The sequence below is a fragment of the Triplophysa rosa genome, linkage group LG20 (assembly GCF_024868665.1).
Source record: "Triplophysa rosa linkage group LG20, Trosa_1v2, whole genome shotgun sequence".
NCBI lineage: Eukaryota > Metazoa > Chordata > Actinopteri > Cypriniformes > Nemacheilidae > Triplophysa > Triplophysa rosa.
In genome coordinates, this window is record NC_079909.1 from 6,438,594 (window position 1) to 6,452,633 (window position 14,040).

The 14,040-nt window shown below is 38.4% G+C and overlaps 1 protein-coding gene across 1 annotated transcript in view; it reads left to right on the forward strand.

The window, feature by feature from the left end:
* The window catches only part of LOC130571628 (uncharacterized), a 32,297-nt gene extending 18,743 nt beyond the window's left edge, over window positions 1–13,554 (forward strand). Inside the window, exons 2-5 of the mRNA XM_057362754.1 lie at window positions 10,844–11,009; window positions 11,938–12,345; window positions 12,450–12,610; window positions 12,738–13,554. Of these exons, the coding sequence (XP_057218737.1) occupies window positions 10,844–11,009; window positions 11,938–12,345; window positions 12,450–12,610; window positions 12,738–12,785 (783 nt within the window). The 3' untranslated portion in view covers window positions 12,786–13,554. The remainder of the gene's footprint in view (window positions 1–10,843; window positions 11,010–11,937; window positions 12,346–12,449; window positions 12,611–12,737) is intronic.
* The last annotated feature ends 486 nt before the right edge of the window (window positions 13,555–14,040 follow it).

The window sequence follows — 14,040 nt, forward strand, 5'->3', positions numbered from 1 at the left end:
ATCCCCTCCAGTTTGCTTACCGAGCAAACAGGTCTGTGGACGATGCAGTAAACATGGGACTGCATTACATCCTACAACACCTAGACAGACCAGGGACTTACGTCAGGATCCTGTTTGTAGACTTCAGCTCGGCCTTCAACACCATAATCCCAGACCTCCTCCTGCCCAAGCTTACCCAGCTCTCTGTGCCAACCTCTACCTGTCAGTGGATTATTAACTTCCTGTCGAACAGGCAGCAGCTAGTGAGGTTGGGAAAATTTAAATCCAGCACATGTACCATCAGCACCGGAGCTCCTCAAGGATGTGTTCTTTCTCCACTGCTATTTTCACTCTACACAAACGAATGCACCTCTACAGACCCTTCTGTCAAACTCCTGAAGTTTGCAGATGACACCACAGTCATTGGCCTTATTCAAGACGGTGATGAATCTGCCTACAGAAAGGAGGTTGCTCAGCTGGCTGCCTGGTGTAGTCAAAACAACCTAGAGCTGAATGCATTCAAGACAGTGGAGATGATAGTGGATTTCAGAAGGAACCCTCCATCACTTCCTCCCCTCACCATCCTGGACAGCACTGTGGATACTGTGGAGTCATTCAGGTTCCTGGGCTCCACCATCTCTCAGGACCTGAAGTGGGAGTCCCACATAGACTCCATTGTAAAGAAGGCCCAGCAGAGGTTATACTTCCTCCGTCAATTGAGGAAGTTCAACCTACCACAGGAGCTACTGACCCAGTTCTACTCAGTGGTCATCGAATCTGTTCTGTGCACTTCAATTACTGTTTGGTATGGCTCGGCCACCAAATCAGACCTACGAAGACTACAACGGACAGTTCGTAGTGCTGAGAAAATTATTGGTGCTCCTCTGCCCACACTTCAGGACCTGTACGATTCCAGAGTGAAAAACAGGGCAAGAAAAATCATCATTGACTCCACACACCCAGCACACAAACTCTTTGATCTGCTGCCCTCTGGCCGGCGCTTTAGAGCACCAAACACCAGGACTTCCAGACACAGAAGCAGCTTCTTCCCCCAGGCAATCTCCCTCCTAAACAGATAACTGCTCCTTAAGAGCAATATTCCACTTCCACTACTCCTATAGTGTGCACTACTGTGCCTTATTATATCTACATCTTATGTATACATGTATATAACACTACCTCTACTTACTAAATTATCCATTTGCACAAGTGTACATACAATCTGTTAATATGTTTATTCTACTATATACTACCCTGTACAATGTCTCTTATATGTTATTATCCCCCATTTTCTGTAAAATAGTCTTTATTTTATATATGCACAATTTAGAATGTTTTAGACTGTAAATCGTATTATATTGTATTGTCATTGTATTGTCATTGTGTTGAATGTCTGTACTAGAAGCTTCCAACACCAAAGAAAATTCCTTGTGTGTGCAAGCACACTTGGCAATAAAGCTCTTCTGATTCTGATTCTGATTACTAATTACTTTCTATATCCTACATCAACCTTGATAAGTTAAGTGATTCAAGGATAGACATGAAACGGCTCTTTTAATTCATTCAAATAAATAATATAAAACTAGATAAAGTATTATTATTAATTACAAATGTTAGAATTATACATTAAAGCACAGATTTTAAAGTTAGACTTTGAATGTTGATGTAAATTCCTCTTCTGCACACACACGTTACACAAAGTATTTAGTTTAATTACATCAGAAGTAACTAATTAAATTACAGAAAAAATAAGAGTAATCCCTTACTTTACTTTTTCAAGGTAAAAGTAATTAAATTACAGTAACTAATTACACCCAACACTGCTTGAGATGTACTGGAATTGTAACAATATGCATGACAAACAGACTGTAGTTTTCGATAAACAGTAACTAACTTTAAGTTACTTTAAGGTTTTATGTTACTTTCAGGAATACTACTGAATTGTGGGAATGTCTGTATAGTTAATATGAAATATAGAGCAACCCCTTGTTTAAATGGCAATATTAAATGTTTTTATTTAACACATATCGCTCTAAGACGTTCTGCCAGGCCTTGCTCTGATGATGTCATCTCTGCGTCATGAGTGTGCAGGTCAGCACGTACTATAAGAACAAGCTGCTGCTCACAAAGCTCACGGTTTATCAATGGCGTACATCTGGACCATTTCTTTTCCAGATGCTTCTTACAATAAATACTTCCAAGCCAAGTGGTCATGAAACACTTAATGTCGGAGCTTTAAAAGGCAACAGAACTGGAATTTGTAAACCAGCAGAAAAGAACACATGTAAGGGAAAAATGTAGGATGATGGCACAAGTTGTTCCAACAATGTTCTTGCGGGAAACCTTGAGTCCTGGCATTCATGTGCATGTTACCACGTACCACCTACCTAAAGATTACTCCAGACCATACTTCTTCAGGATCTGCTGCTAAAGTCTTGGTTCCAGATATTGCAGACATGTTTAGGGGTTTTGTATTAACACTTTTGTGAAATGACCTAAATGGCTGACCTATAGTTGCCATAGCACATACAACTGTCATAGGAGAAAGTGCAACATGAATGTGTGTATACGCATTTCACCGTTAAACAGAGAAGTGTTCTCCTGTACCATAAACAGCTATTGTATCATTTGCTTTAGTTTGAGTCATCAAGGCCTGTTACATAAAGCTCATGTCCGTACTGAACACAGATCTGCCGCAGAGAAAGTGTTGTGCAGTGGGAGGCTTTTATCACAGATCCTTGCATCATCCAGACTTTCACAGGAAACAGGATGATGAGGGTTCACATGTCTTACAGTCAGATGATGGACTCATTTTATTCTGTTCACGTCTGATCAGATTCATACAGTCAACAGATTCCTTGAAAATATACAGCTTCAAGAAAAGAACATCCTGATGTTCTGAATGTCGATTGGCTGATGGCCCCACAGGAAGTATGCACAGTCCTAAACTTATCACTAGTGACTGTCCTGAGATGAAAACATCTCTTACAACCTGCCCCAGGATTTACCGGTCACATCAGCACCAAACTAGCACTAGCCTGGAGCCACATGCAAATTTACGCCGATGTGAGCTGTTATTTTTTTCAACAGGATAGCGTTCTGTGTCATGCTGACATGAAGCGTATGCACGGGGAATTGAACACACACATAAACAAATGTTTGTAGTGCTCCAGAATATCTTTCCAGGCAGTAATCTACATAAATTTGCAAGGGGCTTTTGTCAGAGGTTATACTGACCTCTGGTTTTTAATGAACCCTATATTCAGGTACAGGTCATGTTTAGTATGTTCCATGATAATGTCATATCAGATGTATAAATGTGATTCAAAAATACCCCTGTTTTCTGTTATTACAAAAGCGACGTGATGTTTGTAACTCGTTGTTGCTGCGCTCATAATTACGTAATCAGCATGATGAGATGCCGACGTCATCGGCAGTGCGTGTTTATCTAAACAGAAAGTACGCCATCTTGTGGTGACTCTGTAAACATTTGACTTTTTTATTGTACTGTAATAACGTTTATAAAGATGGCTTGGCTTTCAGTTACAGTTTTTCACAATTGCTATGACATTTTTTAAAATTCTCTTCACAATTTTCCTAAACTCTTAACACAGTTATCACAACATATGGCTGTGTAGGCTCAATTAACACATTTCTACACAAAATCCATACATTTAACACAAATTTAAAATGCTTTAACTTCTTTAACACACAAGCTCAACCTAGACCAAAACAAAGTATTTTAACTGCCAAATTTACAAATGCTTTCACACTGTAGGCCTATGTCAGAACAGATAACATCACGTTCTAAACCTAACTTATAGGCTAAACTAAAGTCAAAGTGAACAGCAGATAATATTGTGAATTACAACACAAATGTACCACCTGTATTTTATTCCATTGCTAATGAGAAACAGCAAATTAAAGTTATGCAAATATATAAAGCACAGCCGTAGTCTTATGTTTATACCTTCTGTCAGAGCCGATTCTGTCTATAGGCAAACTACGCAAGTTGCGTAGGGCCTCTGCACCACCAGAGGGCCTCCTTGAGTACCGAATCAAAAACACTATAATGTAAACAAGACGCGGATTCAACTTTCTGCCTTCGGAGTGTTCTGTTACAAACTTTACAGGAATCATTTGGACATTTGCTTTTCAATACTTAAAGGCGCAGTTCTTGAAAATCAGCGGCCACTAGCTTTGTATTCTAGTTTTGCAACGAATCTCTGAGTCATTTGCCCACCCCTCCCTTTCGAATTACGACGGTGGCCGCAACAGTAAAAAAAGATGTCGTCTACCGAGACAGCGGATAACAGTGATACAAGCAGGTAAGGCAATATATTAACGTAATTAATCATTTAACATGTATTCTATTGCGAAAGTTACTGTTACAATTCTATAATTAGATATATTTCTTGCGTGCTATCTAGTACACGCTGAGAGTAGTGAAGTAACTAAAGTTAGCTAATCGTAAATAGCAACGCTGTTCAAAGCGTTTGATCTGACAGCGACATAGGCAGTTAGGTGTAAGTTAGTAGACGTTTGTCTCCCCCTTTGTAAAGTCAGGAACAAGCGGAGTACGTACCGCAGGGACGGAAAAACATTATTATTCGGAGGTTATATGGCCATTGGTATAAAATGCTAACGTTACCCTTTCAACAAAACAGTTGTTTGGTAAACATTGAAAAAGTGGAAACATTGAAAATGTTGAATTATCTTACCAGTCTAGCAGAAAACAGGCAACTTCGGCGTCGCCTTGAAAACATTTGTCTTTCAACAGTGCCTTCCATCTGGTAATAGATACACCGATGTTTATCCTGGATTTCTGCCGCCGTTTGTCTCTAATTCGTCTGGCAGCATCACGTTTGTGCTTCTTTGACGACGGAGATTCACGCTCTGTCGGCTCTTGTGCACAATACGCATGGTCCTCCATTTTATCAAAACTTCTAAGACAGAACAATCAATTGCTTCAGCTAGACGACGACTACTCCTCCACCTCTCCGTACTACGACTTACTACTTTGTGCGTCTTCAACTCAGTGATGACGCAAGCTGCGTCTAAAAACACACACGAAGACCAACATATACGAAACGCGCTCTGTAGAGCTGCTTGTCCGTTAGAGCTTACTGTACAAAACATGGCTGCGCACATAGGCGTAATTTGCGGGTGGATGGGTGGGTCGTCCCCACCACTTATTGTGAAGAAATAAAAAATACGGAGGTCTATTTACCGTGCAAGTAGCCCGCTTTGTAAGCAGAGGCTATTTATACTAACTCCGCCCATCAGTTTCAGATTGAATAAACAAAATGTAAGAAAGGCACACAAAATTAACTGCTCCGTGGCTAGAGCGTAAAGCAAGTGTTACCTGCTTCATGTCGTCGTGGGTTCGGACTGCTGTTTGCTGAACTTTTTCCCTATCACATATCAGATTGTAAAGGTATTTATTTTTAATAAAATGATGAAAATATTTGAAAATGGCTGTTCAAGTCATACATGTACCAAACATTTTGCGCTTAATTGCACTTTGGTGCTATATATTCGTCCTTATTGTTCTCGACATGCGGTTGCTATCGCTATTGCAAGATTAATTACATTTGATACTTGATAGAAAATCCAATAAATGGAAAAAGTCACAACTTTGTAGTTTCATGAGATAGAAAACTCCAATAAATGGAAAAAGTCACAACTTTGTAGTTTCATGAGTTCAAAACAAAATTTAGAAAGTTTGTTGTATATTTGTAGCCTATCAGGCAATGCCCGTAGTAATTAGTGAAAATAAGATTTTTTAAAGATATTATTTTCCATCTGTTTCCCCTGTATACTTGAATGTTTGTCCTTATTAGCAGGGGGTTGTCAAACACCAAATTTTTAACATGGGGAAAACACACATTCGTTTCAGTAGTTTTTGTTTCATCACGAATTAATACGTTTAATTACGTACGGCAACAGCCATCCTTACATATAATAAAGCACAACATGCTTTAAATTATATATTGATGAAAACATGATATAGTTTAAAAACAAATGGAAGCAGATCTGATATGTGAAAATTTAGAATAGTGAGATCAGCGGATTCGAACCTGCTTCACGGCGCATGCCGTCTATTGCGCCTTACTACTACACCTGTGCAGTGAACGTGGGGGTGAGACAGAGGCAGAGGACCCAGTGCAGACACGGGTAAGGGGTTAACAAGAATTTAATAAATAATAGTATAAAACAACAACACCCACGGGGGGTAACATAACAAAACACAAGGGTATAAAACATGACACCAAGGACAAGGACTAACTACACCTAACCAGACTAAGACAACACTTGAATTAAATACAAAATAACTAAACTACACTGACAAGACAGGAACTCACCACATATGACACACACACGACAGTACAATGATTCAGCACAGGACAATGAAACAAGAGGACTATATAAAGGGGACTAAATCAAGAAGGGGACAGGTGCGGGACATGAACTAATTAACAAGCAATAACGAGACGAAAGGGCGGGAACAGAGACGCCACACCGGAGAGAGGGAGTATATGGAATACCAAAACTGACTCCACATAAAACAAGAGGTTCTATCATGGTTCTGCCACTAGGTCAAGAAAAGCAAGACAAGGTGGGGCAGAACCATGACAGAAGCCCCTCCTTAAGGAGCAGCATCCTGATGCTCCTCAAGGAACAAACAAGACTACACAGACTGTGACAAAAAACATAACAATACAAAACACGACCAAAAACGTGATACATAGAAAAAAAAGTCCAAACAAAGACATGGCGCCAGCTGGAAGGCCGGCTACACAGCACATGGCGCCGGCTGGAAGGCCGGCTGGACAGCACATGGTGCCGGCTGGAAGGCCGGCTGGACAGCACATGGCGCCGGCTGGAAGGCCGGCTGGACAGCACATGGCGCCGGCTGGACAACACATGACGCCGGCTGGAAGGCCGGCTGGACAGTACATGGCGCCGGCTGGATGGCCGGCTGGACAACACATGACGCCGGCTGGATGGCCGGCTGGACAGTACATGGCGCCGGCTGGATGGCCGGCTGGACAGTACATGACGCCGGCTGGAAGGCCGGCTGGACAGCACATGGCGCCGGCTGGAAGGCCGGCTGGACAGCACATGGCGCCGGCTGGAAGGCCGGCTGGACAGCGCATGGCGCCGGCTGGAAGGCCGGCTGGACAGTACATGGCGCCGGCTGGATGGCCGGCTGGACAACGCATGACGCTGGCTGGAAGGCCGACTCTGGAAGGGAGTCTGGCGGCTTCGACCCTGGATGGGAGCCCGGCAGCATCAACCCCTCCCGCCGAGATCCCTCTGTCTGCTGGGTCCGTCGTTGGCTGAATCATTCTGTCATGAACGTGGGTGGTGAGGACAAGGACAGAGGACCCAGGTGCAGACAGCGGGTAAGGGGTTAACAAGACATTTAATAAAATATAAGTACAAAACAAACACCCACGGGGGGGGTAACATAACAAAACACAAGGGTATAAAACATGACACCAAGGACAAGGACTAACTACACCTAACCAGACTAAGACAACACTCGAATTAAATACAAAATAACTAAACTACACTGACAAGACAGGAAATCACCACATATGACACACACACACGACAGTACAATGATTCAGCACAGGACAGTACAATGATTCAGCACAGGACAATGAAACAAGAGGACTATATAAAGGGGACTAAATCAAGAAGGGGACAGGTGCGGGACATGAACTAATTAACAAGCAATAACGAGACGAAAGGGCGGGAACAGAGACGCCACACCGGAGAGAGGGAGTATATGGAATACCAAAACTGACTCTCTCCACATAAAACAAGAGGTTCTATCATGGTTCTGCCACTAGGTCAAGAAAAGCAAGACAAGGTGGGGCAGAACCATGACAACACCACTGAAGCCGTCGATAAAGCGGCGCAGTTTTTATACTTTTTTCTAGAGGAGTCACCTACATGTTTCGCGCTTGTGATGTTCATGAATATTCCCAATGAGTTCTTACAGCAACAATTTATTAAAGTATTGTTTGTGTCGTCTTTGTCCCCACCACTTTTCAAAACAAAGTTACGCCACTGGCTGCGCAATATAACAAATTCCATGTAGATAGGCCCGCTCCCTATGTAGATACAATTGGTTTATTCTAAGGTAATAAAAACTTTACTTTTCTTTACGTAAGGTTTTTATACACATCTAAAGACACAGTTTTGTATGTTATATTGCATTTCTGTTAATAGATCATACAAAACATCCCGCACTGTACCTTTAATTTATTTAATTACTGTGACATCATGCAGTGCGCGCAGGTGATGACATTGTAACGGCCACTTAGAGCAGGTACGGTAGAGACGAAACTGCGCATGCGCGTGGCGGCAATTGACATGTAATGGATGGAACAGTTTGGGAAGACGAGAGAACCGCTCTGCCGACTTCTGTCCTTTTTCTTTTCTTTTCTTTTTTTGCTTTTGTTTACCAATGTGGGGATGTCTTATGTTTTGTCGCTCAGCCCGCATGTATGCTGACGAGTTGACGACGTGAGAACTTCTTAAACCCGTGGAAAGTAAATCAGCCTTGTTTCTCGTTCATTATTTTCCCTGGCAACGTTAACTTTTCTTCTCTCGTTGCACAAGGCACCCTTACGTTGCGTTACAACATGCGCATAATGTGATGATGCGTCTTACATTTGGCTTCAAAACAAAGCTATCCGTATGCAGCTGGAAAAACGGCAACAACGTGAAGCAAAAGAACAAGAACTAGAAGGCATGTGTTTTTGTACTATTTTAAAGTCTTATTTACTTTTGTCAACTTATGCAAGTACATATTTACAGAACAGTTGGTTTGACTGTGGACGTTCGATAGTCGTGAATTTAGGGACCGTCTCCAAAGTTACATACACATTCATATTCTAACTTCAATAGCATTTACAGGGAATGACTTAGTCACAAAACCAGCTGTACAATGTTCATGTGAGTCTCAGCTATAATGCTCACCACTGTATTTCGTTTTCCCAATGATAATATGTCATTTTTGCGTCATCACATTTAGAGAATAATTCATATGTTTTTTTTTTTCGAATGCTTAGCTTTCTTGGGTAAACTATATTTTCTGTTTTATTTTTGTTAATCACTCATTTGATTAGTAAAAAGATAGATGGTTCCAGAGCCATGTGTTACTTTAGGTAAAGGATTATTTACATGTGAATCAAAATGTGAATTTAATTTATACTTAATTGTTCTTACTGTCAGTTTAAGGTTTTTTGTCTTTTAGTTTTAATTTGTTTAAGTGTGTTAATTGATTTATCATTTTATATCTTATAGTTTACAGTTATGCTCATCTTATTTGAACTGTTATGACAAGGGTCCCTCACAAAGGTTTGCATAGGGCCCCCAGATGTCTAGGTCATAAACTGTCTGTCGTAAACATGTAAAGCGAGGGACAGAACATTACCGTAAGATGAACCTTTTGTGAGGGATCCCCTTCCTAAAACACATGTCCATCTATCAATTTTTATGTGTAAAGAAACATTTAATTTTATGAGATAAATAGTGTATGTGATATTACAGTATAAAGACAACATATTGTTGCCAATCTTACAAATAGTTGGCTACACTTGTTAGAGGTAGACCTACATAACCCTGAAGAGACATTTTCAATTCAAATGCATTTGTACTGTAACAACTTTTACTTTGAGTGCGAAAAAAGGCAATATTCAATACAAATATACAAATATGAAACATTCTGGAATCTATGCATATAGCAAAAAAGCACATCAACACTTACGTAAGCTTCTGGAGGTCCCTGGACCCCAGTTTGAAAACCCCGATCATAAACCACAGGCTATAATACAGAGAGGCAGGTGAATGAATACAGACAAATCTCATCTTTGGCATTTATTGTCCATATTTTTTGAGCAACCAACAGGTAGGATATTGTAAGGGCAGTCCTGACACATATAAAATAATGCAGTTTCTGTAATTCCATCTGATGTTTTTATGGCATTGTGCTAAGATTGACAAATGTTCCTGTTGGTAGAGAACATGTGTTAATGTTTTGGTGATACAGTGTTGGTGAGTGTTGGAGTTTAGTTTATAATTTGTGAGATTTTGAGCATGAAATTAACAGTTTTGCTAATTTTGTGTTTCGGGTGTGTTGCTGTGTTAAGAGTTTAGGAAAATTGTCAGGAGAATTGAAAAAATGGTCATAGCAATTGTAAAAAACTGTAAAGAAGTGTTCGACATTGTAGTCTGAATAATTAAAAAATTCAGTTACAGTAAATCATAGTGGCAAAAGCTCTCTCAATATGAATTTAATTTCAATTTAAGTTTGCTTTATTGACAAAGCATTTGCTGCTGGGCTGCGTACAAAACTATTATGCAGCCAATAATGTTTACCAAAGAAAACGTGAGACGTCTGCAGTGAAAAACTAAATAAAGTTTAGAAATCAAAACAGGCATAAAAATTTAAATATACAAGTGTACATACAGTATATCTATATATGATGGAAACATCAGGCCAGGGCCCATTCACTGTCTCTTCTATTGTTGCAGGCAAAAGTGTGTGTGTGTGTGTGTGTGTGTAAGATATACAGTTTGTACAGTATTACAGTAATTATGCCCATGGAAAGTCCATAAATGTTTTGTATCTTTAATTTTTTTAATAAAAGTTTGTAATATTATAGATGTGTAGTCCTCAAATGACGTAAGATTCTACCTATGCAAATAATGACCCATGATAGCATTCATGATATGATAAGAGGAAACTGTGGTGGTTTATTTACAACGTCACAGCAGGTTTATATCATCCCAGTGCAAACAATAATGAAACAATTGGGCTTTTATTTATCTTTTCATTTGGCAGAAACCACACCTACTGTTACACGTCAACATCCTGCTCCTCAGGATACGCTTCGTCTCTGGTAGTTTAGCTGTGGTGGACTCCTGTGATATTTTGCTTTTTGTGTCTCACAGCATGACTAAAATGATTTTGTGTGTAGTATTTGTCTTACTAATTTCTGTGCCGGAAGGTAAGAGAATGTGCTTGTGAAATTCACATTGCTGTTTATTTAACTTTTAATTCAACTCAAAGTGCAGAGATAAAAATGATAATCAATATTTATTAACAAATAATAAATGGGATTGGTATTTGAGTATTTGTGAATAAAGTAATACAGCCTGCAATGTTTTTTATTAAATTTCAAAGTCTTGGTGATTGTATGAGTCATTAATCAATTTAACCAACAAAGTTTTATGCTGTATGCTGGACTAACAAAACAATATCAGTAATCTTACAGTATACGTAAGGTCAAACAACTACCAGTCAAAAGTTTGAACACAATGACTGAATTTGTCAAGACATACTTTTTTATTCTTAAATGCTTGAGTTTGATAGAAAAATATAAATTGTATGATTATAAACAAAAGGTTTAAATGCATACTGGAGTAAACACAGGCTGACTCGGTTTTACTAGCATCACAAAATGCACCTCTTGAAAAAATGATAAAAATGTGCTGAAATCTAATCTGTTATTATAAAACAGAAAAAAATGATAGGATAAATTTATGGGATTATTTATGTGAGCCATGATACACAATTACATGAAGGTGCTACAAAATGTTTTTAAAGTTATGCTATAGAAGAACACTTTTTTATAGTCTAAAGAACCATTTTTTAGCTTAAAAGAACCTTTTGGCAAACGGAGGCTCTTTGGGATGTTAATGTTCTTAGTGGAACCTTTCCGTTAAAATGTTTCTTCTATGACATCATAAAATGTACTGATTTAATTTTTCTGTTGAATAATGTTATTGTATGTTAACAATTGTTTCATTTGTGTATATTTTTAGGTCTTTTAAATTATTATTTTTAAATATACTATTAAATAAAAAAATACTAATAAATGAAACGTAAAGTCTCCTGAAAGAGAAACCTCTAAACCATAACATTTGTCTCTACAGGTTGTCTTCAATCGGCATCTACAGATGTGTCCTCTACTACACTGAGCACTTTTAAAACAAATTCACATAACCTGAGCAGTCCAACAGCTCGATCAAATTCTGATAAACTTACAACAACTACATCAACCGATGACAGTTCAGCCATCAGATCAACTACTGACCATTCAACAGATGACAGATCAACCACTGACACGACAGGCTCTGAATATGCTTCTCGATCACAGACAACACCACTGGATTTCAAAAGCACCACTGCTCAACAAACAACACAAATGGATGTTACAAAGAGAAATCAAACCACTTTACAATTTACTTCGCAGTTACAAAAGTCTACTGTTCTGAAAACACCCGAATCTACAAATGAAACAGCATTTCCAACAGGACAAAACAGCACAACCTCCAGCACAGGTACATGATTCAGCACATGTAATGATTAGATGATAATGATTATAAATATATTATTTGCAATATATTTTTAATCTATAGATGTTTCTTTTCATACGCTTTTATAGCTCTGGAGAATAAAGGGGGGCATGATGTGGCAGGAAATCCCGGGCTCATTGCAGTGCTGTGTATTTTCTTCATTACGTTGGCTGTTCTTCTTGTAATTGTGATAGTGAAAGTGGTTCGAGCCAGGAGACCACAGTTTGAAAGGCTTGATGATGTACCAATGGTGGGTCTTATATTGTTTCAAGTCATAACCATAATTCATATTACAAATTTGTAATAATCAGGTCATAGGAACAGTAATGAAGTTTCATATTTGTCTGCAATTTTAATTGTTATTTTTCCTTTAACAGGGCAATATAAGTGAGGATGCCCCATTTGCACGCTACCCTCCAAAATAAAGAAGAGACACGCATTTTATTAGAGAAGAAGTGTGTCATTTTCAAACAGAAATGCAAAAATAATATTCTAAACGTTTTCAGATTATTGGCTTGGCTGTGTCCAAAACTACAGACAGCTGCCTTGCTGCTCCAGAAGATAATGTATTGCTGTACAGCTCTGGGCATTTAATGGAGTTCTCAGTTGTGCATATAATTAATCTCAGATGTTTCATGTAAAATTGCTTAGAATAAATAATATACAAATGAGACAATTGTTATAACACATTACGAGTATGGAGGTGTAAAATGAAAGTAGATTATTGTACTGGTAAAATCATCTGGATTTGGGTAAATGTGATGTTTTTATTTCAATTAAAAGCACTTTTTATACCTAGTTATGTCGTGCAATACTCCTATGGTCACTCATTTTGGTCCTAAAATGCCACAACCAAGAAATCAACTTTTAAATTTTGATTAGAAATTAGAAAAAACAAGTCACTTTTGTTCAGATCATTTGCTGAAATTAAAATAAAATTTCCAAAATTGGCTCAATATCCTACACCTGGTGCAAAAAGAAATTACACTTATGTTTAGTAGATACTCTCACTGGAGCGTGACGTTTCCAGTTTAGCCTCTAGATGGCGATCAAATCGTTCATAAGACATTTAATGTTGAGCTTCTGTATAACATAAGCCAGCTCTTTTAAAGTTATTTGAGAAATTGTAAATGGAAAAAGATTTTGTTGATAAATTATTACAAATAAACTAAATTATGCAATAAACTGAAACCATGAAAGCATTATTATCTCAGATACCTGGTAACATATAGATTATAGTCTATATTGCTGTAATCTATACAAAAGGTAATTTATGTTGTCTGCTTTGAAGAAGCTGAAATAAAATATTGCAATTACTTCCATTTGTGTTTTAAGGTTAACTATTGTTTCAAAATGTAGAAAATGAGAAAAGGTATCTTCTGACTGACAGATTCTATGAAAAGTGAAAGTCTATAATTTAAGCGCTGTGACTGATCACCATTGTTATTTACCTTTTTTATTCACCTATTATTTTCGCTGTGCTACATTGTGAAAATTAATTCTTAAAGAGAATATGTTCCACAGAGTTAGTTGCTTATGACTCTAAAAATGCTATTTCAATTCATTTTTAGATGACATAGCATGTCACATACCCTTGAACTCTGTGAGAAAGCATGCACTCATTGTTTACATTAAGACATTCCCTAGCATGTGACTGCATAGGCGTCATGTGAAATCAGT